The sequence below is a fragment of the Aspergillus stella-maris genome (assembly GCF_047715825.1).
Source record: "Aspergillus stella-maris strain CBS 113639 unplaced genomic scaffold BDV14scaffold_10, whole genome shotgun sequence".
Lineage (NCBI taxonomy): Eukaryota > Fungi > Ascomycota > Eurotiomycetes > Eurotiales > Aspergillaceae > Aspergillus > Aspergillus stella-maris.
This window is the reverse complement of record NW_027396804.1, coordinates 362,091-389,066: the sequence shown is the minus strand read 5'-3', so window position 1 is coordinate 389,066 and position 26,976 is coordinate 362,091. Positions and strand designations below refer to the sequence as shown.

At 51.5% G+C, this 26,976-nt stretch overlaps 13 protein-coding genes across 13 annotated transcripts; 9 read left to right on the top strand and 4 right to left on the bottom strand.

The window, feature by feature from the left end:
* Positions 1-290: 290 nt before the first annotated feature.
* Positions 291-1,779, top strand: BDV14DRAFT_8747 (putative exopolyphosphatase). The gene has a single exon (XM_073777759.1). It carries the CDS (start codon positions 331-333, stop codon positions 1,699-1,701), a length of 1,371 nt encoding a protein of 456 aa, XP_073631103.1. The 5' UTR covers positions 291-330; the 3' UTR covers positions 1,702-1,779.
* A 77-nt stretch (positions 1,780-1,856) lies between these two features.
* Positions 1,857-3,484, bottom strand: BDV14DRAFT_197366 (uncharacterized protein; the record flags this gene model as incomplete). The annotated part of the gene is made up of 3 exons (XM_073772660.1): positions 1,857-2,783; positions 2,843-3,141; positions 3,205-3,484. 3 exons carry the CDS (start codon positions 3,482-3,484, stop codon positions 1,857-1,859), a joined length of 1,506 nt encoding a protein of 501 aa, XP_073631102.1.
* Positions 3,485-5,039: 1,555 nt separating this feature from the next.
* BDV14DRAFT_168334 (non-canonical purine NTP pyrophosphatase) lies at positions 5,040-6,120 on the top strand. Its single transcript, XM_073767830.1, has 6 exons — positions 5,040-5,312; positions 5,363-5,436; positions 5,510-5,654; positions 5,714-5,750; positions 5,811-5,872; positions 5,935-6,120. The coding sequence occupies exons 1-6, from the start codon at positions 5,148-5,150 to the stop codon at positions 6,004-6,006; spliced, it is 555 nt and encodes a 184-aa protein (XP_073631101.1). The 5' UTR covers positions 5,040-5,147; the 3' UTR covers positions 6,007-6,120.
* A 2,027-nt stretch (positions 6,121-8,147) lies between these two features.
* On the top strand, positions 8,148-8,478 carry BDV14DRAFT_8737 (uncharacterized protein). The gene has a single exon (XM_073777756.1). It carries the CDS (start codon positions 8,205-8,207, stop codon positions 8,442-8,444), a length of 240 nt encoding a protein of 79 aa, XP_073631100.1. The 5' UTR covers positions 8,148-8,204; the 3' UTR covers positions 8,445-8,478.
* A 100-nt stretch (positions 8,479-8,578) lies between these two features.
* BDV14DRAFT_168333 (uncharacterized protein) lies at positions 8,579-9,134 on the top strand. Its single transcript, XM_073767829.1, has one exon. The coding sequence runs from the start codon at positions 8,634-8,636 to the stop codon at positions 8,952-8,954; it is 321 nt and encodes a 106-aa protein (XP_073631099.1). The 5' UTR covers positions 8,579-8,633; the 3' UTR covers positions 8,955-9,134.
* A 113-nt stretch (positions 9,135-9,247) lies between these two features.
* Positions 9,248-11,774, top strand: BDV14DRAFT_206783 (Six-hairpin glycosidase-like protein; the record flags this gene model as incomplete). Its single annotated transcript, XM_073774988.1, has 1 exon — positions 9,248-11,774. Exon 1 carries the CDS (start codon positions 9,288-9,290, stop codon positions 11,772-11,774), a length of 2,487 nt encoding a protein of 828 aa, XP_073631098.1. The 5' UTR covers positions 9,248-9,287.
* A 275-nt stretch (positions 11,775-12,049) lies between these two features.
* On the top strand, positions 12,050-13,348 carry BDV14DRAFT_197363 (uncharacterized protein; the record flags this gene model as incomplete). The annotated part of the gene is made up of 2 exons (XM_073772659.1): positions 12,050-12,399; positions 12,475-13,348. The coding sequence occupies 2 exons, from the start codon at positions 12,050-12,052 to the stop codon at positions 13,346-13,348; spliced, it is 1,224 nt and encodes a 407-aa protein (XP_073631097.1).
* Positions 13,349-13,502: 154 nt separating this feature from the next.
* Positions 13,503-13,811, bottom strand: BDV14DRAFT_197362 (uncharacterized protein; the record flags this gene model as incomplete). Its single annotated transcript, XM_073772658.1, has 1 exon — positions 13,503-13,811. The coding sequence occupies one exon, from the start codon at positions 13,809-13,811 to the stop codon at positions 13,503-13,505; it is 309 nt and encodes a 102-aa protein (XP_073631096.1).
* A 1,190-nt stretch (positions 13,812-15,001) lies between these two features.
* BDV14DRAFT_168328 (uncharacterized protein) lies at positions 15,002-15,825 on the bottom strand. The gene is made up of 3 exons (XM_073767828.1): positions 15,419-15,825; positions 15,165-15,313; positions 15,002-15,116 (listed from the first exon to the last, which is right to left on the bottom strand). The coding sequence occupies exons 1-3, from the start codon at positions 15,483-15,485 to the stop codon at positions 15,036-15,038; spliced, it is 297 nt and encodes a 98-aa protein (XP_073631095.1). The 5' UTR covers positions 15,486-15,825; the 3' UTR covers positions 15,002-15,035.
* A 598-nt stretch (positions 15,826-16,423) lies between these two features.
* On the top strand, positions 16,424-18,683 carry BDV14DRAFT_168326 (inorganic phosphate transporter). Its single transcript, XM_073767827.1, has 3 exons — positions 16,424-16,577; positions 16,641-18,062; positions 18,120-18,683. The coding sequence occupies exons 1-3, from the start codon at positions 16,499-16,501 to the stop codon at positions 18,404-18,406; spliced, it is 1,788 nt and encodes a 595-aa protein (XP_073631094.1). The 5' UTR covers positions 16,424-16,498; the 3' UTR covers positions 18,407-18,683.
* A 773-nt stretch (positions 18,684-19,456) lies between these two features.
* On the top strand, positions 19,457-21,076 carry BDV14DRAFT_206781 (sugar porter family MFS transporter; the record flags this gene model as incomplete). Its single annotated transcript, XM_073774987.1, has 2 exons — positions 19,457-20,709; positions 20,779-21,076. The coding sequence occupies 2 exons, from the start codon at positions 19,457-19,459 to the stop codon at positions 21,074-21,076; spliced, it is 1,551 nt and encodes a 516-aa protein (XP_073631093.1).
* Positions 21,077-21,721: 645 nt separating this feature from the next.
* Positions 21,722-23,136, bottom strand: BDV14DRAFT_206780 (glycoside hydrolase family 5 protein; the record flags this gene model as incomplete). The annotated part of the gene is made up of 4 exons (XM_073774986.1): positions 21,722-21,786; positions 21,858-22,275; positions 22,339-22,533; positions 22,594-23,136. The coding sequence occupies 4 exons, from the start codon at positions 23,134-23,136 to the stop codon at positions 21,722-21,724; spliced, it is 1,221 nt and encodes a 406-aa protein (XP_073631092.1).
* Positions 23,137-25,512: 2,376 nt separating this feature from the next.
* BDV14DRAFT_187944 (putative phosphatidylglycerol specific phospholipase C) lies at positions 25,513-26,949 on the top strand (the record flags this gene model as incomplete). The annotated part of the gene is made up of 2 exons (XM_073771007.1): positions 25,513-26,091; positions 26,146-26,949. The coding sequence occupies 2 exons, from the start codon at positions 25,513-25,515 to the stop codon at positions 26,947-26,949; spliced, it is 1,383 nt and encodes a 460-aa protein (XP_073631091.1).
* Positions 26,950-26,976: the final 27 nt, after the last annotated feature.

Here is a 26,976-nt window from a genome sequence, read left to right as displayed (position 1 = left end):
ATTTCAGCATACGATGGGTAGCACGTGGCATCATTTTACCCAGAACTTGAGAGATGGTGCTAAAATATATATATCCGCTATCCGACTAAACTGGGTTTGCGTGGACGGAATAGTGATTAGAAGCCACATGCTTTTTACCATAGGATTCAATAATATATTCATCTCTGGTGAGGTAGAGAGAAGAGAGATCAAGAAGGGAGGGGCTATATACGCCCGGCTCCTCGTTGTTCCGGCCTCCGGGTCTCTCTCACTGTTTTCATTCATTGAGAACAACAATCTTTCATTCACTTCTCAACAACCAACAATCTTGTTTTCAGCACACGATTAGCGATGCACATCCTTCCGTCAGAGAACGGTATGCTTCAGTTTCTCCGACAATCCCTCCAGGTCCATCAGCGCTTCCTTTCGGGGTCTTTTAAGCGGGCCGATTCGCCCATATACGTCATCGGAAACCCCTCCGCCGACCTTGACTCGATCATCTCTGCCATCGTCTACTCCTACTTTGCCAACGGCCGAGCTCCCCATGACTATCCGCGCCCACATATACCATTGATAAACCTCGACAATGTCCCTGTCGGGCCAGAGCTGCGCAGATTGCGCCCGGAATTCCTCAAGGCGCTAGAGCTCTCTCAGCTGGATGCGGGGAAGGCCTCGGTTGCCGATCAGGACCCATTGAAGGACCTCTTCCTGACCGTGTCGGATTTTGCGAAACAGATTGACCAGGCGGGTGGAAACAAGAAAATCGCAGCCGATTCAATACTGATAGACTGGAATGCCCTTCCAATCCGGCCATCCAATACTCGACCAGGCAAAGGATCTCTTCCGACCCTACCAGTGGAGTTCCATGTTTTGGGGTGCATTGATCATCATGAGGATGAGAGATTTCTCGCACCAATGGCTAGTACGCAACCACAGATTATCACGCCCGCTGGCTCGTGCACGTCGCTTGTGGTCTCTGAACTGGAGAAGATGGGTCTTTGGCAGAAGGTTGATAGGGTACCTGATGAGGAGAAAATCGCCAAGCTTGCTCTTGCGCCAATTCTAATCGACACTATCAATCTCACCGCCGAACCGAAAGTGACCAAGCATGACATTTCAGCACGCGGTTTCCTCCTTCCCAAGGCAACTGCTACCAATGCGTCTTGGAGCTCCGATGAATTCTTCAACCAGATAGACGAAGCAAAACAGAACAGTCTAGACTTACTTACAGTAGAAGAGATGCTCGGTCGAGATTACAAAGAGTGGGACGAACTGCCTAAAAGGCATCCCGACCAACCGACGATTCGCATCGGTATTTGCTCCATGGTCAAGTCTTTGCCCTGGATAGTCCGTAAGGCAGAGGGCTCGCAATCGTTCCTTGATTCCTTGAAGAAGTTCTCTTCTGAACATGAACTGGATGTTGTCTCGGTCATGACCGCGTTCAATTCTGTAGACGAAGGAAACTTCTCTCGAGAACTCTTCGTTTGTGGCCTGAATGAGCGTGGTACTGACGCTATGAAGCATTTCGCCAATGATTCTAGCGCGGAGCTTGGCTTGGAAAAATGGCATTCTCTTGATGGCGAAGACCACGCCAAAAACATCAAGGATACATTGAATGCCGAGAGCGACGGGCTGTGGATGCGAACTTGGGTGCAGACCAATTTGGCGAAGAGCCGGAAGCAGGTTGCCCCGTTGATCAGAAGCGCGGCTGCTTCTCTGTGAGATTTTTGATTGCCAACACAATCGTCCAACGACCGCGTTTTATTTACATCCACCCACCATAGTCTAATTTTCGGTCAACTGCGCGAAGTACCGTCCTAATTGTGTCGAGACTACACAGACGAACCAAGATTATATGTCAGGCACCCGGTACGACTCTATGCAACCCCCATGCGAAATAAAAAGGCCGTCAATATAATTGGCGGCACTGCAGCCATCAGTGTCCCAAGTCCTGTCCCGCCCTGCATGTCGTTGTTCAATGCGGCCCACAAACTACTCGCCACAATGGTTGCCAGGACCGTAACAATGATAATCCAAAAGATGACGACTGTGTTAGGGCCCTCAATAATATGGATTCCCCATCCATAGGTTCCTTCGTCTCCCTCAACAACCCGCTCGTCCAGGCGCTTGGGGAGACGATTGATCCAATTGCTGCGGGTTGGATTGAGATCGCCCTCACCGTGTTCAAGATAATGGATGAAGGTCTCCGGTGGCATTGGGAGAGGCGGATCTAGCGGCTTTGGTATATACTCGTAGTCGATTCTGTCGCTGGGCGGGATACGGTCGGGCCTGTCGCAGATGGATATGTAGCCATTGCGCAAGTGCCAAAGGGTGAACTTGGACTCATCAGCATCGTGGTCGGCATAACAATTCACTGAGAATACCTGAACAAATTCAATAGTCACCGGTTTGACTAGAAAGGTCAATCGTGATAAAATCCCGCGAGCGTGTAGATAGCTCTTCTTCATTTCCAGGAATATCGCTGCGTCAGATGTTATGGCCGTACTATCAATCTCCGCCAGCGTCTTGTATATGCCACCCGTGTTTACACATAATGCCAGAAATTTCGTTCGTGTACATGTCCCTAGTATAGATGGCGAGGAATTCGATTCGGACTGCGTCGTCGTGTTAGTGAGGGAGGTGCCGGGCGATGTCTGCCCGTCACTCGTGCCGGTATCTGTCGTATCTCCTACTGGCCCCGTAGTACTGTTCGAGCCGGTAGGGCTTTGTAAAGCTTGCTGTAGATTATGAACGGCGGCTGAATTTCCACTCTCGAAATCAGCATACAGCTCAACGCCACAATCCTGTGTACATAGCTTTAGCCACTAGTCATATATTGCAGGTGGTGATGTGGGAAACACACGCATTGCCATTCAATCCGGCGATGCCCAATCTTAACACTCGGTCGTACCTTCCTCCGGAGCCAGTTCGTTGCGAATAAGGAATATCTCTTGTACTGAGCCCGCAGGAGGGCAACACCAGGCAGAGCGGCAGGTACTGAACTCCGTTGCTGCTGCCTCGACCCGTTTGTCTCATCCGTACCAACCTTTGTTACCTTGTCCGTCTCACAGTCGATGGCCCTTCTCGAAATAGCCTTGTCGTGTGAAACCACTGCGTCGCTGTCGTCACACCTTTCATGAGGACTCTTTGACCTGCGACCACCTACCATATCATATGGTATTCTAACCCCCACATACATATATCTAAGGATCTCCGAGGTCTCACCATGCGGGCGCTGCCGCATCAATCCCTCGCTGTAAGCCCAGTACAGCAAGCGCAGACGACGATCAGTTTCTTCGTCTTGACTCAGTGGCATAAAGCTGCCGAAGTACTGTGGCTTCACACTGTGATGGCGGACAAGCTGCCTCTGCACCGCGATGGCTGTGATTAATCGACACTCCAAAGTTGGTTTCTCCAAAATGACCGTCAGTTCTCCGTGTAGGCCTAAACTCGCGATCTTGTCGAACCGGAAGGCATTGTCGACAATGTCTGCCTTGCCATTCATGCCACTGGCGATGACAATATCATTGGGCCTTGGTGCCCAATGAGGATGCTTTCTCTGGGAGATACGCGTACTCCATACAACAACCCCGACAAAGCATGTGGATGAGTTATTTGGGATCCTGGTCGTTTCAGTAACACGAGCAATGGGATACACGTGATGCCATGCAATGACGCGGAACCATTGTTCAGACCGGAGAATGCTGTATAACTGTGACACACAGGTGGTAGGCGAGATGAGTGCTGCGCTCTGTTGGTAGAGGATCCCGAGCGTCGTGAAAATGGTCGTGCGGGCGTAACCCAGAGAAGCAAGATGATAGTAATGCTCAAGTATAATGCGCAAGTCAGCGGGCTTTGGGAACTGGATGCCGGTGCCAAATCTTTGCGCGTCATCTATGCCTCGTATTCAGCCCGGAGTCCGGCTACGAGGTTCAATATCACCGTTTCCTTTCCTTCTCTCACGCCCCAAAATGATATCCATAAAACTCAATCTCAGTCTTTCCTGGCCTAGCTTTTCTTCCTCAAGCTCAAGGTCTCTTTTTCACCGCTCCAGTGCTCGCCTGAACCATTCCTCTTCCCGCGTCTCCTGAGCCTCATCTGTGTGCCCGTCGGCTTCTTTCATCTCTTCCTTCCGTATCTCCAGTGCATACTGATGTATTATTTCCATGTCCGTCATGCCTCTGTCCCGGGTATGCTCGCGCATCTCTGCCCTGAACCCCATCTCGCGCCACTCACGCTGAACTAGCAACAGGGTACGCTCCAAATGTCTCCGCAGCTTAACAAGGTCTGTTCCAGCTGCGGCCTCCCAGTGATTATACTTGCCCGCCTCATCAGCCTCCGCCCCACATCTCTCCAGGAATTATACACCGATTCCTCCTTGCTGGGTTCCTGTTCCCGACTCCGATAGTGGTGAATTACAGGCATACTGGGCAGGCTCACCGCGAGGCTGAACAGTGGAAGGACCTGAATTCGAGTTGCGGCAAGGCCATACGCCGTTTTTCCATGGCAATGTTAGGATTTGGTCGTTAGGGTACTTGTAATGGAAAGCTGGATGGGTCTGATGGTTTTTGGACGCGAACCAGGAAAATCAATGAGCGATAGTTAAGGGAGACTTCCGCGATGTAAACTAGGACGGTATAGCTTGTAGCATGATAAAGATTGCATCTTGGTTCTTGAGACTGTATATCTTTATACCTACAAATAGCCCCCAATGGGGTTGGAAAGGCAGTGGGGGCGACAGTGGGACCGCGTAGATGTGACTCCGTCCATAACTATGGTGCTGTTGCACATTGCAGTTAAATTGATTGTGGAAAGAGATCTCGTGCAGAGAATATGGATATCAAATTCGGGTAAAAACAACTGTAGTCTTGGACTCTGGTTGACCCGGGGTGCCGGATGGCTTTCCGAATGTGGACTGGGTGCACAGGAGCGACGCCCTGTGGTATGAACCGTCGAATCAAAGATTCAGTTCCCATTGGGCTGTGGGTCTAAGAGTCCTGCTTGACCCACTGGCATAAATCCGATAGCCGCCTTTGAACTCGTCAACACAGTCGATATGCCGTTGCCCATCATACGTTGACACGCTTCCGGAAAAGCTCACACACGAAAGCACTTACCAAATTTCAGTCAGTAAATTTACCTTCACCAGACGCCGCAAGTGTCACAGAATGCCGAAAATAGTCTTCGTCACCGGGAACAAACACAAGATCTCCGAGGTGCGAGCAATTCTCGGCGATAGCGCGACAATCGAACCAATTGGCCTTGATCTAGCAGAGATCCAGGGAACTGTGGAGGAAATTACACTTGCGAAATGCCGTGTCGCTGCTGAGGAGGTATCGTATAAAGTTTTCTGCGTGATTGATCATGTCACTAATCCTAATAGATTGGCGGACCTGTCCTGGTTGAGGACTCGGGTCTCGAGATGCATGCCCTTGGTGGGTTGCCTGGCCCTTATGTGTTAGTATCTAGCCCAGACCTCTGCGAAATCTCTTGCGTTCAGACCGAGCCGCTTACTGATTATTTCCAGTAGTAAGGCCTTTGTCGACGCCGTTGGGAACCCTGGTCTATGGAAAATGATTGAACCGTTTGACGACAAGACCGCAGAGGCTGTTTGCACCTTCGCGTATTCCGCTGGTCCAGGGTCCGAACCAGTACTCTTCCAAGGAAGGCTCTTGGTATGTGCCAGCTCGGCATACAGGGTTATTGGTCGAACCGTGGACTGATTTTGACGTAGGGTTACATAGTTCCAGCACGCGGTATATCGGCTTTCGGTATGGGCGGGCATTAGAATTCCCTCGCAGTTCAATTGCGCTTCATGCTGACCGTGCTAGGCTGGGAACCGATATTCGAGGTCGATGGGGAGACGCTGGCTGAGATGAATATGGATAAGAAGGTATGATGATGTTACCACGCCGTTCGATGCCTCGGCGCGTTTCACTGACTATAGTCCTGTAGAACGGGCTGTCCCATCGCTTTAAAGCGTTACTGAAGTTCCGGGAATGGGTTCAGGATACAGGGCTGCCTTAGCCCAGCCGGAACGATATCCAGCGAAACCGGACTGGTAGTCGACGATGATATTGCGTTTATGCAAAGATCATTATATTTTCGAAGCCCAGATTCCAATGAAGACACCATTCGCGACACAAGGTTCCAGACTTTGACATCTAACGTGCAGGACTAAGTATTTAACTTCCTGCCTGTTCAAGGCCGCAACCTGGGATATTCCATCGCCGTCATCAACAGGCTGTGTAATGGTAGGGATATCAAATACCTCTAGCCTTTCACGAGCCCTCTTCTGCGGGCTGAAGCTGCGCCAAGTTCTGAGCCCAGTGGCCGTAGTGCAATCGGAAATAGATGACCGGCGTAAAGCCTACACCAGGTTAAAAAACAGATGTATGATCGGTTCTATGGCCGTTAAAAAGCGGATGACCCGATAGTGGGATTTGATGAATCCATTCATCCAGTCTGTCGCTGAGCTGATGATAACATAGCTCGGAATTGCCGGCCTCGTCTGCACCCTGCATCTTTTTCAAAGGACAGGGAACGGATTCTAGCTCAGAACATGTAATGAAGCAATAGGAACGACACGCCACGCTCAGAACTGCCACTGGCTGGGCTGCCTTTGAACCGTACCTTGCTTTGAGTGGCTGGGGGCAGCTGTCAATAGACGCCCACCGACCATAAAATGCCATTCGCTCAGCAGACCGTCAATGGGAGTTGCATTCAAGCTACCATAAGCTCTCTGATGTTCGGGCTATTGAGGACGCCCGGGTTGCTTCACACTAACTTTATCATTGCGTTCACGGAGCATTGGAAGCCCTGAAAATTCCGACTGAGGGCTCCATATATGCGAAGAGGTTCAGCGCAGTCACCGGCACCCTTATATTATCGATGGCCGGCAGGACGCCCAGTCGAGCTACTTATTTGATTCAAGAGAGTAGTATGGTTGGCCTTATGCTTGGTGCTGAGAGTTGCGTGGGAGTTTCTCTCACAGCAGATCCGAGACCTCTCGAGCCACTCCGAGAGAAATATCATTGGATTGAACGGCGACAGGGAGAACCCGAAGCCCTGGGTAGTTGAAGATGGGCCGGAGAGGTACATCGACTTATGATGCGAAATGTTGTAGGGATTGAGATTGGAGATTGTGGTGTATAAGGGAAATTCAAGCTGAGTCAAGAGATGGGAGTTGGTGATCGTGAGGGTGTAGTGAAGGGGTTTGCGGCTCAGAGAAGTCAGACTGGAAAGGATATATCGGGATTTATGAATGAGAGGGGGATCGTGCTTGATGAGAAGAAGCAAAAACAAGGGTACTTAATCTTATAGCTCAATCCAATTTGTTACCTGTCGGGTATCTTATGTACCTGCCTCGGATAGGTAGGTACCACGAATTCCCTAGAGGATATGGTAATAACGAGGCTCCCTTCAGTATATGGTAGCAGGTACGACGGAAAAACTTGTGTACTCCTTTTACGACGTGGGCGGGTTGAACCTTTGAAACCTGTGATATGCGTTCCATAGAGACAGACGCACATCCCGCCGAACTCCCCTAAAGCTCTTTTGTGTGATATCCCATCTACATAAACAACCTTCCTTCCAAAGAACATGCTCTGTATCACAAAATTACCAGTTCCAAAAGTACCGGACGCCTTTTCCTGGGCCAAGGCCTCGCGGCACAAGACATCCGCCAATCCTACCCTGCGGCTCATTGCGATGGGCGTTTTTGGCTTTTCGTTTTCTTTGTTCTCAGTCAAGGCACTTGTAACGTATGGAGCGCTCGGCCCATGTCGCTTTTCTGAGGCATTGGATTGCACTCCTATCTGCCATGTCGTCGGCCTCAAATTTCTACTGGTTGGCATAACTTCTGGGGCACCGGTCACCGTTGGCAAGGTAATATCAACTAAGCTACCAGGGAACAAAGACATCCTAGGCGCTGGATTTAATCAACCCCGGGTGGAAGATCTCTCCCGAACAGGGATATTGTCGAACAAGATGACACGTCTCTCACGGATTCCAGGCAGCTTGCGCCACTTCCTCTCTCTCGTGCGAGTGAACATCGTGGTTTCCATATCTCTCCTTGCATTCCCGTCTCACCTCGTCGTTCCCACGACCACTTCCTTGATATCATGACGCCTCAAGCTTGGAGTCCGTCGTGGCCGCCTTCTCTGTTTGTTAGTGCTGCCTTTCTCGGAATTACTGCTTACAATGTGCTGGAACTTCTTGTCTGGATGTTTGACTTCTTCACGCAGCGGCAAGGTCTGTACTTTTGGAGTCTCTTGGTCGCGACTGTCTCCACTGGTGGTCTTATGCTCTTTACAACAGTCTTTATGTTCAAAGACGTTTCAATTGCTGTGATACTTATCATGGTCTCACTATTTCCCGTGTCTCTTAACACAGCCCATGCTCTTGTGCTATACTCGCGCCTTCATCTCGTGATAAACGGTCGCATCGTCTCCGTGGTGTTTTAGGGTATCATCGTCTCAAGCGTCTGTACATATGGTCCATTCACTATTACGTGGATTGGACTTGCTGTCGGGGCAACCTGGTTGGAAACGAAAGACACCGTCGCCCAGGTTTTCGTCCTCGCCTCTATCATTCAAGAGTTCTTACTTTGCGGGCTCTATATCTACGAATCTCTTCGACAATTAAAACCTGTTATGGCAGTCAAGGGCTCAGCAGGTCGAAGGGTTGTCGTACATTTGATACTTGTCAATGCGACAGCCATAATTCTCGATATTGTCCCCTTGCTCGCACTTTGGTCAAAATACTGGGCAGTGAGCGTCCAGCTCAACTCAATAAATATGCCATTCTGGTGTGTTTCGTCCAGTATCAAGCTCAAAATGGAGTTTGGGGTCTTGAACAAATTGTGGCAGTTGCTTGAGGCCCCTGTTGAACATGACGCATTGCGCGAGTCTCATCAATCGGACAGCCAGCAGGCAATTACGCGGAACAGTCGCGAGCGACACCTCCATTTATAGTACCTGGAGTTCTTGCCCAGGGCCTGCGTATCATCGGTCGACGGTCATGCGTCGTTCAATCGGACTTCAATGTGCCGAGCCTGTAGGAGGACACCAGGGCTGACCTGAGAAAACCAGTCTCCGATCGACCTATATTCCCGCAAATAAATGTCGGAAAGTCCGGTCAACTCATGATTTTAGTCTACTCCGGCTGATTATGACAGCCGCAACAATCGATCTCCCCGCCGATGCACCTATTCCGCTGTACCCCAGACACTCGGAATATCCGACGTGGCTTTACATATACCCACTCCCACCAAACACGACAACGATCACCCGCAAAATAACCCCAAAATGCCCTCCTGGACCGCTACAACGCCTTGGGTCTGGCTCCCAGAGTCAACGCCTACATTCACCGACCACCATTCAACGGGCCGCTTCGTCCTCTTCCGAAAGGAATTCACGTGCGACAAGATCCCGCAAACTGCACCGATCCATGTTTCCGCAGATACGCGATACCGCCTGTTTATAAATGACGAGTCCGTTCTCTTCGGACCGGCAAAGAGTTATCTCAACGAGTGGAACTATGAGACGATTGACATTGCACCATATTTACGGACCGGGCGGAATGTCCTCGCTGCTAAGGTGCTGCGGTACTCACCGGTGAAGGAAGGCAACATGGGGATGGCTCGGGCTCCCATTGCTGGATTCATACTAGGCGATGAGAATGTACTCGGCATATCGACATCAATGCCATGGAAATGTATACCCGATGATTCAGTCCGGATCCTTCCGTCATCGGAGTGGAATCGTGCGCTTGGACCTGCATTTCTGCAGATCAATGAGGACGTCGATGGGAATTTGGCTGTCGGAAAATGGTTGAATACTGATTTTGACGACTCACATTGGTTCGACGCTGTTCAAGCTACCATGAAAGTTCCTATGCTGCCGATTACTGAGCCCTGGAGACTTGTTCCGCGGTCTATCCCGCTGTTACCTGAGACATCAGGGAGGTTCAGCGCCGTTGTCAAGGTGGATTCTCCGGATTCAGCCATTGAAGGGGAATTGGGAGGTCTTATTACCCAGGATGAAAAAATCGAATTTGCGGCAAATACCACCACGACGGTCATTTTCGAAAACCAGAATCTCATCACGGCATTCCTCGAGCTGAGCTTCAAGGGCGGTGCGAACTCGAAAATAACCATCCGCTGCGCCGAGTGCTTCGAGTATCCTCAAGACGGAAATCCGAATCCCTTCGCCAGGAATAAGGGTAATCGTTCCGATACGAACGGTATGCTTCTTGGACCGGAAGATGTGTATAATGTGGCTACTACAGGAAACATGAAGGCCGCAAACGAAGAGACGACATATGAACCCTTCTGGCACCGCACATTCCGCTATATCCAGCTCACAATCTCAACATCTTCAGCCCCCCTCACCATAACCGGCTTCACCTACCGAAGAACGCACTACCCACTGGACATAGCAACAGCCCTCACCAACATCCCAGCCCTCGAATCCCAAAAATGGTCGATCAGCATCAACACCCTCCTAAACTGTATGCAGGAAACATACACCGACTGCCCCTTCTACGAGCAGAACCAGTTCGCATTCGACTCCCGATTGCAAATGCTCTATTCCTACCACTTGAGTCCAGACGATAGGTTAGCTCGCAAGACAATTAACGAGTTCCATGCCTCGAGACGCGGCTGTGATGGGCTTGTCGAGACACATTTCCCGACGCCGTTTCCGGGGGTGAATATCCCGATTTTCTCGCTGAGCTGGGTGCTTATGGTTTATGATTTCGTGATGTATTCTGGGGACATAGCGTTTGTGAAGCGGTATCTGGGTGCGGTGGACTCGATACTCGATTATTTTGACAGCCGGATTGTTACGGACGGACCCTATGAGGGGATGGTTGGACGGTTTGAGACCGAGCACGACAACGATACTTGGGCGTTCGTCGACTGGACAAAGGAGTGGTCCGTCATGGAAGGGGGTGAATTTAAAAGTCTTGCCGTTCCGCCAGCGTATAGGCGAACGGGAATAGCAACCTACAATAGCCTCGTGTACGCATATGCCTTGCAGAAAGCCGGAGATGTATGCAGGTTTGTTGGTAGGGAGGGAACGGCAGCTGAGTACAGGGAGCGAGCAAGTCAAGTCAATGCGGCTGTCATGAAAAATTGTCTCCGATCAGATTCCGACGGCGAATTCATAGTCGATGGCCCCGACAGCCCAGATACAGAACAGAGCCAGCACGCTGCCGTCTATGCAGTCCTTTCTGGCGCGGTAACAGGAAATCAAGCTCACTCTTTGCTTCGCCGGGCGCTTTGTTTGGGATTACGAGATAGCTATGTGCAGTGTTCATATGCGCAGTCCTTTTATGTCCTCGAAGCAGCCGTACAAGTGGGTATATACGACGAGCTACGGGATGATCTCCTTCAACCCTGGAAGGATATGATGGACCTGAATCTCACCACGTGGGCTGAGTCCGCGGCAATGCCAAGGAGCGACTGCCACGGGTGGAGCGCTGTGCCGATTCACGATGTCGTAGCCAATGTCGTGGGCTTAAGGCCTGTAGGGCCGGGGTTCAAGGACCTTTCGTTCAGTCCTAGACTGCAGCATTGGGATGGCACCGGCGAGGGGACGTTCAATCTGGGCATCGGTAGTGATAAGGGAAGAAGAGAGGTTAGAGTTTCCTGGGACGAGGAGCAGGTGAGCTTGACTGTCGGATTCGATGTTGACGTGGCGGTTGGCGCTCCGGATCGAACTCCTAGAAGCGGCGAGGTGCAGACGATGAAGAAAGGTCAAACGTTGAGCGTTCCGCGCCACGCACTCTAAATTGCTAGTTGCTGTTCAGCAAACTTTGAGAATCATGCACCTTTATATCCTCCGACCGTCTGTGCTCCCCCATACCTAGGTAGTCTATATAACTTTGACCCTCGGCCGCCGAGCTGAGTGCAACTCCGCGTAAAAACTCCGAAAAACACCACTTCCCCCGCCCGGTCGTAGATTGCCAGCGAAAGCTATAGAAACTCCGTACTCCGCAGACTCTCTTAAAATAGCCAGTTCCCCGCTGAATCGTGCCCCTCTTCGAGGCTACTTCAGCGTCAGTCATGGCCGCCAGAGTGCTTCTCGTCCTTGGTCTTGGCGCTCTTTATGCGCAGTACTCTGCTCTCACATCTCCAGCGCTTCAAGACGCTGTATCTAGGATCGTCGAGGCTAAAACGTCCCCAGTCTCGTATAGGGATGGGTTCTTTCTTTGGACATTAAATACAGGTATCGAGCCTTTAGATCGTCTCCTCGCGCATCTTGTGGTCCTCCGATGGCCGCTTTTGCTTGCGGGTGGATCCGATGCCGCCCTGACACCGGTTACAATTAGCTACGCCGGTTTGACGAGTGCGATTTGGACATTTTTATTGCTAGAGGGGTACAGGGGTGGGAATAAGGGGAGGATTATTGCATTGTAAGTATGGTGCTCTCCCACTGTGCGTTTTGAGTGACACAAATCACTGATGGGATCCCTGCTCCGTCTAACTAGCCCTACCCTCTTCGCGCTCCTTGGTCAATTTCTTCCGGTTGCGTTTGTAACGTGCGTTTATGGCGCAATACATCTATGGACTTTGAATACTACGTGCACTCCGATAAAGCAAGATCTCAAGGTTCCGAGGGTTGTGCTTACTATCCTTCCCTTCGTGACGCTCCTCGGATTCGCAGCCCCGATCGCTGTTTCGATCGTCCCGATGTCATCAGACTTGGCACGATGGGCTGTCGCAGTCTTGTCGGCCTGGCCTGTACTTGCAACACTCGCTGTGTTTCTTGTGGACGTGGTATTCTCCTGGGGTAAAACTAGCAATAGTGCGTCTGGGTTCGTTGATCCTACCGCTACCAGGACAGCGCTTAAGGACTCGCGATATGCCCGGCTTCTGAAAATCGTCTACGGGGCGTCTTTCATCGTCACAGCTGTTACCTATATCATTGGCTCGATGCTCCCACTTGTAGCTTTTTTCGCGCCGGTTTTTATCCCGTTCAGCCTAGACCTTGTTCAGAATCAAAGCTTCTGGATTTCACATATAACGGGGGCTTTTGGAGGGATATACTGGTATCGAGCAAGTGACTACATCCTGAGCAGCCTAGGTGCCTTAATCTGGGCTGGATCTATATATGCCCAAGCCAACGTCACCGGTTCAACGTCATACTGGAAGCTTAGCTCATTGATCATTATCGCGGGGCCGGTTGCGGCTGCGGTGTGGATGGTTTGGGAGAGAGATTGCGTGGTACTAGGGTTCAGCAAGAATTATGGGTTGTCCGTTTCTTTTGATGGTGATGAGAAAGGAAAGACTAGACCGAGGGGGTGTAGTGGGATGGGTATTGGGAAGTGGGAGAGGGGTGGGAAGGTGCTTGTTCTCCCTTAGAATAAGCACAAGAAATACACGCCTTACTTCGATGACAAGCACGACCAAGAACAATCTACTCAAGAAGTTTGATTTCATATATAACACTTAGTTGATCTCTGGCCTATTTACCACCATTCATCTCAGTAGAGGCCTAAGTGATAAACATAGTCAATCACTCCTCAGGCTCATCCTCCATCTGCTTCGCGCTCCCCTTCCCACTCGCAACCCCACCCGCATGTCCACCAACTTTACCACCCTCATGCCCCGCCTCATGCGGATCAACCTTGCCGTACGCGAACTGGTTCTGTTGCGTGCGGCGGTCGGGCTGGTTATCTTCGCGGCGGCCCTTGTGCTCTGCAATAGGGAGCTGTGTTAGCGCGGTGTGTTCGATGCTTTCGAACCACTGGCCGCCCCAGGGGTTCAGCGACGACGTACCGCTGGGCTTGTATTTTTCGCCGGTGGTGGAGGAACCTTGGACCATTTTGGATTGGATTGGTATTTTTGTGGTTTCGAAGAAATTGAGTTGGATTGGGTCGGATGGTGTTTCTTCGAAGATGTGCTTTGAAACTAATGAGGAGAGACAGTTATATATCTCTGCCAAGGAAGAGATGACGAGGGATGAGCGACGGTCTATGTCAGATATACACGTAGTAAATAGGACATATATTAATTCCATATCCGGCGATGATTATATGCGCCATTTTCAAGGTGGAATTAATGGAAGCAGTTCAGTCGCTGCCACAGCTAGGAGTTGGTTGCGGTTGTGGTTGCGATGGGTCCTCTCATCCCATCAGTCTGACATCAAAAGAAGGGTACCCCAGGCCACCCCAGATACCCCAGGTCAAGTCTGGAACAAATTACTTTACTCTGAACTTTCAAAAGGACATGGAAATTGTAGGCGGTGTTGAACCATGGTAGTCTAGGAACTACTGATTCTAGACTCATCATCGGCCCAGAGTTGAGATCTTGAGCTTAGCTGCAGTCAAGCTTCGGGGCGCGTCATCACCAGCAAGGGGGCATGATAAGACTGAAAAATGAATACAAACAGCATTATTTGGCCTTTTCTTGCAATGTCTGCCGCCTATTCTGCTACAGGGGCTATGAAAAAGAGCCTCGCGACCGGTAGAACCATCTGAGATTGAGTGAGGGCGCTAATGCGCGTTATAGCGCACTCGAAAGGTGTCAGAAGCTTCCAAGAACCGGTAGAAGCGCTTGGAGTTGGTAGGAGCTGAGCACAGCCCAGTACCGCTTCTAGAGCCACTACTTACCACTGGGCGATTTTGAAATAGCATCGCCACTTGGTAGGGACGGCGCGATGGCGGCAACAGTCGTTCCTTCCTCACGATAAGTTTCAATTTCTCAAGGGAGGTGCGACTGACGCCAGTCCAGTCGCTTCCTTCCAGTTTTACGTAGCTATGGACCACTGATTGCAGAAGCCAAATATCATAGTGGACTAACGGCACTGCGGTAATGTGGTTCTTGCGATCGAGCGATGAGATGTCTGAATGGTGGGTGGGATACAGTGTTTGAGATTCTGCAAGCATATAATATTGCCAGTCTACGCACGTGGGCCATCTTTCGCGACGACGGGGCTACGGCGTTTCCCGGGCATGGTTACTGAAGGGGGAAGCTCCAGTACTCTGGGCAAGCTGGGATCTGAAGGAAGGCCGACTGACTCTTAACTTTGATATTAAACCGCACTGTATTATGCATCGCCCGACTTTAGTCCATCTAACTGCCTTTGAAGATCTAGTATATATTCCACTGCCGTCTCGACGATCTCCGCCTGTCGTACTTTTAGTAAAGGTTGTTTCGTCGTTATGGGAATGCGCACTCTGGTCTCTGGCGGGTTCACTCCCCTTGCTTCGAGTGTCCTTGCCATCAACTTCAACGCGGCTTTCATGCGATCGCGCTGATGTTTCTGTGACTCGGCGTGACGTTTGCGTTTTAGACTAGGGGGGTACGAGAGGGAGGTTAGGAGTTCTGTGGCAAGAATGGACTCGTCTTAGTACAGAGTAGGGAGAATGGGAATGAGCGTGGACAGTGCCCGTGTGGCAATGCTCGAGTCATGAGCGGGCATGATCTTACTTTTCGGTCGGATTTGGATCGGGTCCTTACTGGGAAAAAGAGTATCTGGAAGTTGGGTGGCGGTCATGATGACTTGCTGAGGGCTAGATGAGCCGGGACATTGTCATTGTGAGGTTATTATTTTATGGCTGTCTCCAACTGTCATCATTGTGTAGAAACATATGGAGGGATATGCGTAAAATGATGATCCGGATCAACGCAAGCATTCGTCGGAGAGTCTAGACAGATTGCGCATAGCGTACATTTCCTCTGGTCGGGACAATTATCGTATACGGCGTGCTCCGGAAACCAGTTCCTGCGTAATATCATGGTCTGGTCGTACCTACAACGAACCTATGCGAGCGCAGGGAATTCCAATCGAGACAGGCAGGACACCACGTGCCCCTTCTCAGGCCAAGTGAGCGAGGTAATAATTCAAGCAATGGGAAGAAAAGTCAAGCCATCTCAAGCGTTGACAAGAAGGAGTCAAGAGATACAGGTGTAGTGGTGGTGATAAACAACAACCAGCGGCTCCACCACGTGCGGGCGATGAGGTAGGGCATTGGCTGACTCTCCAACGCCTCAAGCCCGCCACGGCCGGGATTCCAGACTGCCCAGACCACCGCCAAGCTGCCAAGCCAGGGTACCCTGCGTTTTGAAATTGGGTCTCTGTCGAATGGAATGAGCTTCTCCATGAACGTGGGAGTGTCAGCTTGTCTCCTCTATCGCGCGACACTCTGGGTGAGATCGCAGACGTGACATCTGGCGTGGACCTCCTGCCCAGCGAGGCCAATGATCCCTCGCCATTGCTGCATGTCGCGCGATTCCATGCATCTTTCGAGAAGAACGGGTCTCGTGGGCGCCGTCCGCTCCAGGCTTTACTTTCCAACTGGGGCGATGTTGCCCGGTTCATGTCTCTCAGCTTGTCACTTCATCGCGCTGCACGTGGGGGTCGTTTGCTGCAGTCTGACGGACATAAAAGCGTTCACCCCTGCTGTGATTTTGTAGTTTCTCTCCGATCTCTGTCCTCGACCTCATCCTCTTCCAGCACCCTAAAGAGTCACCAGAGTCTTCCCAGCTCGAGCTCTTCCAGCCGTCAAGATGGTGCTCCACCAGTACGATTACATCTTCGCCATCGGTACGCTGTTTGCTATGCTTGATGCATACAACAACGGTGCCAGTGAGTAATCCTTTGGTCTTTAGCTATTATCCCACTAGTTCCAGTCTAACCTTCTCTTGTCAGACGATGTTGCCAACTCATGGGCCACTTCGGTGTCCTCTCGCTCCATCTCTTACCGCCAGGCAATGGTCTTCGGAACCATCTTCGAGTTCCTCGGTGCTGTGACTGTCGGTGCCCGCACAGCTGATACCATCAAGAACGGAATTATCCCTCCAGAGGCCTTCAACGGCAACGCCGGTGTTCAGATGCTCGCCTTCATGTGCGCCCTTGCCGCTGCCTCGTCCTGGGTTATGTGGTGTACTCGTCACTCCACCCACGTCTCCTCCACATACTCTCTCGTCTCTGCTATTGCTGGTGTTGGTGTTGCCACGGCTGGTGCTTCTCAGGTGCAATGGGGTTGGAACAAGGGTAACGGTCTTGGTGCCATCTTTGCCGGTCTGGGTATGGCACCGGCCATCTCAGGCTGCTTCGGTGCCATCATCTTCATGCTCATCAAGGTGGTCGTGCACATGCGCTCCAACCCGGTCCCCTGGTCTGTCTGGACCGCTCCCTTCTGGTTCCTCATCGCCGGTACCATCTGCTGTCTGTCGATCGTTTACAAGGGCTCTCCCAACCTTGGTCTCTCCAAGAAGCCCGCCGGCTGGGTTGCTGGCGTCACCCTCGGAACCGGTGGTGCCGTCTGCCTTCTCTCCGCTCTTCTCTTCGTTCCCTTCGCCCACGCCCGCGTCATCAAGAAGGATCACACCCTTCAATGGTGGGAGTTCGTCAAGGGACCTCTTCTCTTCTCCCGTCCCGCTCCCGCCGACAACGCCTCTGAGCTCGTCAAAATCCCCAACTACGCTGTCATGCAGGATGACGACCTCCCTGGCTCCCCCGAGACCCTCGTCGACGAGCCCCTCCCCAAGGCCGCCCAAGCCACCGAGAAGGAGCGCAACGCTTCCGAAGCCGAAGCCCAAGTCGACTACAAGGAACTCCTCGCCCGCGGTGAGCAGCGCTTCCATGCTAAGCTCCGTCGCGGCCGCGGTCCTCTGGCCTGGGCCATGCGCACCCTCCACGAGAATCCCATGGGCCCCGGCGAGATCTACGAGCTCAAGAACCTTAAGCAATTCATGAAGCGTCTTCCTGCTATGATTACCGTCGGTCTCCTCTACGGTCTCCACTACGATATCCACGCCGCCCAGTCCGGTATCCACGGTACACCTGAAGGCGCCCGTATGGAGCGCGTCTACGGCCACGCAAAGAAGTACCCCAACGAAGTCGAGCACACTTACTCCTTCGTTCAGGTCTTGACTGCCTGCACTGCTTCGTTTGCCCACGGTGCCAATGATATCGGTAACTCCGTCGGCCCCTGGGCTGTCCTCTACTCTGCCTGGCGCACCGGCGAGGCCTCTGAGTCCAAGGCTGAGGTTCCCGTCTGGCAACTTGCTGTTCTTGCGATCATGATCTCCATTGGTTTGATTACCTACGGTTACAACATCATGAAGGGTGAGTCTTTCACTACATTTCCCAAACTACCATTCATTCATGCTAACAACGTAACAGTCATGGGCAACAAAATCACCTACCACTCCCCCTCCCGCGGGTGCTCCATGGAGCTTGGCGCGGCCATCACAGTCCTCGTCTTCTCGCAGTACAAGCTTCCTGTCTCAACATCAATGTGCATTACGGGCGCCACAATTGGCGTCGGTCTCTGCAACGGCACCCTCAAGGCCGTCAATTGGCAGCGTGTCGGCCTGCTTGGGTTCGGATGGATCATGACCATTCCGATCGCGGGTACACTGGCGGGTTGTCTGATGGGTTTTATTCTTAATGCGCCGCATTTCTTTTAGACTGTTTCTTCTTTTACTTTGACGCTGGTATTCGTTTATTAATGTGGTGAGGACGGACTGGTTAGAGATAAAATGGTGGATGGCTTTTTAGCTTGTTTGCATTTGCATGAGCTTTCTTTGTATGATACTTAATCCACCCGATCAACCCAACAATGAGGTTCTTCGCTTTCACTCATCAGCCTTTTACACTCAGCGTCTCCGCGGCCTGGTAGACTAAATGCCCTCTCCTGTATATAATATTGTCTTCATAGCGCCACGAAAACACCTTTTCTCTGACGTCAGATTTCTTGTAGGTGTGACTTTACCCCTGCCTTGTTCAACTTCAGCCAACACCATACGTACTACATAGGTGTGTTACATGAGGTAGGTACAACGATTACCTTGCTAGCCAGGGCAGGTGCGACCCAGGGTACCCCTGCCTGTTTAAGATATGGCCAGTCGCTCCTTCCTTGAGCGCATTCTCCAGGTAGAGTGTGCTCTCGTGGGAAGGAGCGATGGACTGAACCTGCTGCTGGATGGGGGAGGAATGTTTGAAGGTCGCCCACTCATCAGTTTCTCCAAGGCAATTCATTAAACCACATCCTGCAACTTCTTGGGTTCCTGATGAGACCTTTTCTTTATCATGTGGAATTTTTCCATTCGATATTGGAGCAAGTCAGAACGAGAAACTCAGGCTCGGGATAGCTCCTCTACCCCCAGACAATTGCCACATGACAAAGAATTACTGCGGAGATTGCAAGCAGTATTGATCTCAGTGTACACAGACGTCAGATAAGCAGTGGCATAAGTACCCGGTACCCGAAGACGGCTTTATAGATCCACCCCAACGATTCAGGGCCCCATCGGACAACCTCCGCAACTCCCACATTCCTCATATTATGTTTTCTGGTTGGTTAGATGGGTATTGGTTTCAAGCGCGCATGGCCCATGTACTGCTACCCCGGCATACCGACCCCGCGGGGAAGAGGTATAAATCTGGCCCCTAGACATAAGTAACCACTTTGTGTGTTGAGATCATCCTCCTTTCCTGACACCCGCAATACAGTCACAATGCATCAGGCCGACAAGCGTCATCTGTTGCAGACGGTCTTTGTGGTCTTTCCTTGTTTCTTCCTCTTTGGATATAACCAAGTCGTTGTTGGTGCCTTGGTCTCCTTCGAAGCTTTTACCCAGTTGTTCCCTCAGTTGGATACAGTTCATGTCACTGGTGCGGTCAAGTCACACCGGTCGATTATTCAGGGCGTTTATGTTTCGTCTTTCACACTCGGATGCGCCGTGGGGGCATTCTCTTGCTCGTTCATCGGCGACAGACTAGGGCGACGGAAGACTATATGCATCGGCTCCGTCTTCACGCTGATCGGAGAAGCCTTATCCTGCACCTCATTTGACCTACCTCAGCTATTTATTGGTCGGATCCTGACAGGTATTGGAGTCGGTATCTTCTCGACAATGGTGCCTGTCTGGCAATCCGAATCCTCGCCAGCCATCAACCGCGGACGTCATGTTGTCGTTGACGGCATCTTCATCACCAGTGGTTACGCTGTTAGCTACTGGATTAACTACGGCTTTTCACGTATTCAGGAGCACGATGTCTCATGGAGAGTCCCGCTTGCCATCCCGGGCGTACTTTCGATTGCCCTCTGCCTGGCAATCTTCTTCTTTCCCGAGTCACCCCGTTGGCTGATCTCTATCGGTCGCATGGATAAAGCAACTAGCGAACTTGCTCGACTGAAGGGACTCGATCCTGTGGCCGTCGACATTACTCGTGAAGTCACCGCAATCGAGGTCTCCCTCGAGTCAACAGCCCAAAAGGCTTCCACCTATCGCGACATCTTCACCATGAAGGATGGAAAGCTCTTCTATCGTGTTATGCTCTGCGTCGGTCTTCAATTCTGGATTCAGATGACCGGCGCCCAAGTGATTAGCACGTACTCGACCACAATCTTCCAACAGAACCTCAATCTCTCCGACGGCATCACTCGCATCCTAGCAGCGTCCGCTATGACTTGGAAGTTTCTAGCGGCATTTATTTCCCTCTTTACCATTGATCGTTTCGGCCGCCGGATACTCTTCCTCATCTGTGGAGTCGGCGTCACAACGTGCATGACCTGCATGGCAATAACGACTAGTTTTTCCTCTTCGAACAAAGCTGCTGCGATTGCAAGCACATTTTTTGTGTTCCTGTTCAACTTCTTCTTTCCGATTGGGTTCCTGGGACCAAGCTTCCTCTACTGCACGGAGGTTGCGTCCGCTCGGCTCCGCGTCGCGATGACTTCGATTGGGACGGCGAATCACTGGTTATGGTAAACACGATCTCTTCACATAGCCCGCACTGAGATGGAAAATGCTAATCCTCGCGTTCTGAACTACAGGAACTTTCTTGTCCAAATGGTCACCCCCTTCGCCCTGTCGAGCATCGGCTACAAGTACTACATCGTCTACGCCGTGATAGGCCTGACGTATATCATCTCAGTGTACTTTTTTTACCCCGAAACAATGGGACAGAGTCTCGAACAACTCGAGGATCTCTTCCAGCAGGATCTGTCCATCCGACAGACAGTGCGGTACGCGAATCGGCTTACTGGCGTTAGTAGCAGAGGGGATGAGGAAGGGCGCGTGGAGATGGAAGACTTCAAGGGCCAGGCAAAGCAAGTCGAGCAGGCGGCGTAAATCGGGCTCTAGGATATTATTCGCCACCGAGTCGGATACCTGCGGACAATACTTTCTGGATAGAAATTCCAAGTTTTGTTTGTCGAAATAAGCTTGCTAAGACTGCCAAGTACCATCTCGTTGCCGAGGGTGGGCTTGGCCGGCGTCTTGGATGGCGGCATATAGCCTTCTTGGTCTTCGATAGTATGTTGGAGCGTATAAACTGCAATTAGTGATGCAATCGGTGTCATTGTTCCTCTTTCCTCACCTCAATTATCGTTACTGGGCTTCTACAGAATCCGACTTAGAGTCCTCCCCATGATCGCGGAGATTGCCGACGGCCTGTAGTGGTTTCAGTTTTAGAGTGTCGCACCCAAAACACATTCCTTAGCCGACCTTCACCCCAGTGTCTGGAAGATTCCTAAGATAAACTCTCAGCCGTGGGAAACCACCATCTCACAACCGAACGACCCTTGGGTTGTTACGTGGGAAATTCATATCTTCTGGCTCATTGAACGCTTGCTCTGGCATTAGGTTCGACCTAGTCGGTATTACTTATAGCTAGCAGTAAATGCGACAGGCTGCTGTTCTTCAACAAGGTAGGTAATATCTATGGAAGTAACCATCGCTTGCTCTCATCCATTGCCCACCGCTACTTGCCGCCGCTTAGCAAGGCGAGCTGTTATAAACGCTGTCCAGGTCCTTAGGAATAACGCCGGCGTCAACAGCATCTATACCAATACGTGAGCCATGAATTCATTTCTGTAACCCAAAGGCAAATGTAAAGAGAAGAACGACTCACCCTTATAACTCCACCGATAATCACCCAGCTCCGCCTTCCATGACCAAAATACCCAACCCGCCTGCTTCTCATACGAAATGACCTGCGCCGCAAACCACTTGGAATAGAAATCCGTATTTGCATTGGGCTCCCAGTCACTGTTGGACTCGACGTCGTCAGGCGGGGAGAGACTCCATTCGCCGACAATCGTGGGAGAGTTCCCGCCACGATCATCGTTGCACGAGGCACTGATGTACGCGTCGTGGTTTACGGCAACGGAAGTGTCATATTTGACGTAGCGGTGGTCGTCGTAGGCTGCGTAGGATGTATCGGATAGCGAAGAGGTCGGGTCCCCGGAGCCCCATTTCTCGTTCATCATTTGGAGGTGTAGGTATTTGTCGGAGCTGACACCGAGGGAGGTTTCGGCGTTGCGGACGCGCTGGAACAATAGTAAGTATTCAACTCGAGTTTCTGAGGTCTTGGATGCGTGTGGGCTGCTTACAGTGAATGCATCCGGGTAGTAGCTGCTGATCATGCTAGAAGCCTGGTTTGTATCCTGGACAGGCTCGTTAACGACCTCGAGCATACCGACGTTGCGGAATTTGTCGCTTTGGTGGATCTTTTTCGTGATCCATTCGAGGAATTGGAGGGCGCGCTCGTATTGGTAGTCTACGTAGAAGCCGGCGGTTGGAGCGTACTACCAAGTAAATCTATTAGCCCTTATACTCGAATATTGTGCGGTAGAAGGTGGACTTACCTGCCCGGTAAACGGTTGCTCAGGCTCCTGTGCCCCAGGTGCACCATGCAGATCAATAATAATGTACATCCCCGCATCACTAGCCCAGCCACAGACATCTTCGAGGTACGAAAAGCCACCCTTGGGGAAGTGCTCTGAATCCGAGTAGACCAGATCCTCTTTCATCCAGTATCCGACTGGGATACGGATAGTGTTGAGACCGTACTCAACCATCTGGTTGATGTCGTCCTGCGTAATCCAGGAACCCCAGTGGTCGGCAAAGGCCTGGTCAGCGGCGTCCTGGCCCAGCTTCGTCACGCAGTCGAACTCGGACTTTTGGTCGGAGCAGCCGATTGTGCTCCATGCTGAACTGGCCATCCAGGGTTCGATAACGAAGTGGCTGCCGAGGTTGACGCCGCGGATTTTGTTCGAGGGGAGGGAGCGTTTGCCATCTGTGACGGAGAAGATGTTGTCGCCTGTCGAAGAGTGGATGTCCCGCTCGATACCTGGGAGCCAGGCGAGGGTTAGAGGGAGGGAGGTGAGAATGGGTAGAATGGACTTCATGGTTCTTGTTTGTTTTGCTGACAAGTGCGAACAAATCGAGGAGTAGTACCCTTTTAAGGAATTCCAATGAAGCATAACAGTGTAAGCTTCTCACTGCCGATCACGACTCATACCGAATAACCCCCACAACCCCAGGAGCAGCATGGGTCGCGTGCTGCAGCATCTGATAAGTCCAGGGTCCGGTCCGCTGCCCATGTGAAACAACAAGCACAGGCCTCTGGACTCGTTTGGCGTCGGCAGTTGACCCTTAATTTTGGCGACGATCGACGCTCGAAACAAGCCCAAGGAAACCTCACGCGGCGCTCGATCTTGAACGGTCAACGCCACCCCACAGATTCAGACTGCAATGTAACAGATCAGATCGCCGCAGTGATTTGGCCCCATACCCGACGATCTGATTGGGGGCGGACTGATGTGAGCTTGGGATGGTTGATGTGGGTTTGCTGAATAAGTGCGAGCACTGCGAGGCTGGGTGGTACCACGTTGTGTTGTTATTTAGGGCTTCCACCCCTCTCTCGGTCGCAAAGCCAACCAGTCGTTCTTTACTCTAGATGCGGGGTTTCGGCGGGTTTTTTCAGGGGCCAAAGTCAATCGATCCTTTACTCTCCAGCGCTACCTAAGATACCAACATAACAAAGTATTTTGGAGGGCTCCGGAGGCAAGGTAGAAGAAGGTATGGCTCATGCAGACCCGCGGCAAAACCACCTCGGCAGTCACGTCGGTGAGATTCTATAGGGCAGGATAAGTCTGCAACTCTCAACGGCGCTGTTGATTGACGGCAAGATCCGCTTTGGTCCCCATATATAATGGTGCGCAGTCCTGGCATCTAGTATGAATGTCTCGGTCAGGTAGAGTCTCCGGTCGGAGCATGGTCGAGCCCTTTATACTGCCCGCCTGTTAACCAGCACCTGCCTGTTTACTAGCTGTTGTAGTCAGGCCCGCCTGCATTGCACCTTCCTGCTGTGTATTGACTGGTGACTATCACCACAAGGAAGGAGCAACCGACTACATCCCACTATCGGAAGGTATGTTGGGTTCCCGTTGCACCTTCTAATTCTGTGGCAAGCGCCGAGTTCTGTCTATTCACTCTCCCCGGCTAGTGTCAAGCTGAGTGCCCAGTAGTCATGGCGGGGAGTGCAGCCACCTACCTTGTGCAGGAGATCGGATGCCGCGGTCGTGCAGACGAAATAACCGCATGTCAATTCTAGTATCAGCAGCATCCTGCAATGAAGTTAAGCTACAGGATCCGGTAGACTCCGAACTCCTACTGATCCACTAATTATGCCTTTACTTGTTCGCGTTTGGGCGCAGAGGGCGCGCAACAACGGTCTTGGCGTCCCCGGCGGAACAGTTTCCGAGTCTCTTTTTCTCCCAAACCTCATCCTCGGCGCAAGAAAGTTGGCTTTGCACTACCCATATACATACTATCAGTTGCTCTTCCGATCATTAATTACATATGTCATACTTGCCCCTGTGTAAATAAGGCGTTCTTGTCGTTTCGGCTGAATTGTCGGCATCGGATCTATCCGATGAGTTAGGAATATATATTCGCTTTACCAAAAAACAATAACACAAAAATGCCCAGTCTGTCACTGCCAAAGCTATGTGATGACTACATACACCTCTACCAGGAAGAATCACCCTTCCAAGACTTCTGATTTACATGCCATGGCCGTTTGACTAACATAAACTTATAGGAAGGCCCCGAGACTCTAGTGTTCTAGATGTTCTAACAAGCTCTAAGTTCTTGCCCGACACCTAAGCGTGCCAAAAAATACCATATCGTCACTCTAGAATCGCGCATTATGTCGGAGTTACCATCAGTACAAGGTAGATGTCTGTTGCCCCCCATTGTGCCGTGTGCCCGGGTCGGAGATGCAAGATTGGATCAGGGCGCATGCTTGGACAGCACAAGATAATTGGCGGAGGGTAAAGGAGTCGGAATATTCAGCTTCCAATGAAAGGTAGCCGCTGTAAGCAGTGATTGAATAATGGAGCTTTAATTGGGCTGGCTGCTGATTATGTGGAGCAACGAAGCCTCAAAGCTTGGACGGACCCACTGGCATGCTTAGCGGTGCTTGTTCCTGTGCTTGTTCCTGATAAAACACCGTGCAGCTGGCACACGTGCGTCGATAGCTCCACTAAATGCAATAAATTGTCCTGCCTGCAGGTCGCCATGCTGCCTGTAAGCTTTGCCGATCGTTGCATGTGTCTGCGACCATGCCTCCCCATTTGTTGATGGCAGTTGGGGTAACCGTATGGCGTCGGCCCATTGCGCTCGCACTGTCGCGAGACTATGAGAAGATATAAAAGCATACAGAATGGCTGGAGAAAATAACTTCGAGAAGCAGCTCGAAAATTAGTACAACTCTCATCATGAAGGTCAACACCCTCGTGCCCCTGCTCGGCCTCTCCAGCACCGCTGCAGCCGCAGCCGTGTCCCGCAGCAACAAGACTCCCTTCGGCTACTCGTCTGGTTCAAAGGAGTCGATCGCCAACCTCAAAGACAAGGTAGAGAACGTTGTTTGGATTCTGCTTGAGAACCGCAGTTTCGACAACATCCTTGGTGGCGTCAAGCGCGAGGGTCTCGACAATGTCGTGAACAACGGTCCCTTTTGCTACCCGCAGTATGTGAACGACACCAGCAGTACCCAGCGCTGCAGTGTCTACAAGGACTTTGATTCTGTGAAGCATGACCCTGACCACTCCATTACTGGATATAACATGGAGCTCTACGGGACCTACTCTCCCAATGATGCTGCTATCCGCAATGGCTCCCTTACGCCTAGCATGAACGGTTTCGTTCAGCAGCAGCTTGTTCACCATGAGGGTATGAATGCCAAGGTTGCTACTGAGGAAGTTATGGGGTACTATTCGGAGGATGAGATACCTACTCTTGTCAACCTGGTTGACGACTTTACTACATTTAACTACTGGTACTCTTGTGTTCCTGGTGTAAGTTGCGCTGGTCTATACATGAATCGAGATCTCAACTCATAATGCCCCCAGCCCACGAACCCCAACCGCCTTTGCGCCCTATCCGGGACATCAGACGGCCACGGCGAAAATGACGACGCCTTCCTCGACTCCGGCGTCGACCTAAACAGCATCTTCCAAGTCGCTACTGAAAACGGCATCTCCTGGAAGAACTACGACGGCACAAACGGTGACTTCCTTCCCGACGCCCTCTTCTACAACTGGACCGCTGAGAACGCCGCTTCATCCGTTGTCCCCATCGAGAACTTCTACCAGGACGCTTATCTCGGTCTCCTGCCTCAACTGTCCTACATTAACCCTTCCTGCTGCGACCTTGATACAAACTCCATGCACCCCTCTGGCAATGTGTCCTTTGGCCAGGTCCTCGTCAAGCAAGTCTATGATGCGCTTCGCACAGGCCCTCAATGGGACAAGACTCTCCTCCTCTTGACCTTCGACGAAACAGGTGGATTCTTCGATCACATTGAGCCGCCTCTCGCCATTCGTCCCGATAACAAGACTTACACCGAGACTGCCGCCGATGGAAGCGAGTACACTTTCACCTTCGACCGTCTTGGTGGTCGTATGCCTACCTGGTTGATCTCGCCCTACACTCCCAAGGGCCACATTGAGGATCTCGGTGTTGATCCTGCTACGGGTAAGGAGGCTGCGTACAGTGCTACCTCTGTTCTGAAGACCCTTGGATATCTGTGGGACCTTGTTGATCTGACTCCTCGTGTCTCGCACTCGCCTGCTTTTGATCACTTGATTGGGCCCAGCAAGCGCAAGGCTCCGGCTACCCTTGCGAACCCTCACACATTCCCTGATGCTGTTTGACAGGGTGGTTTCACGACCGGGGCGGGT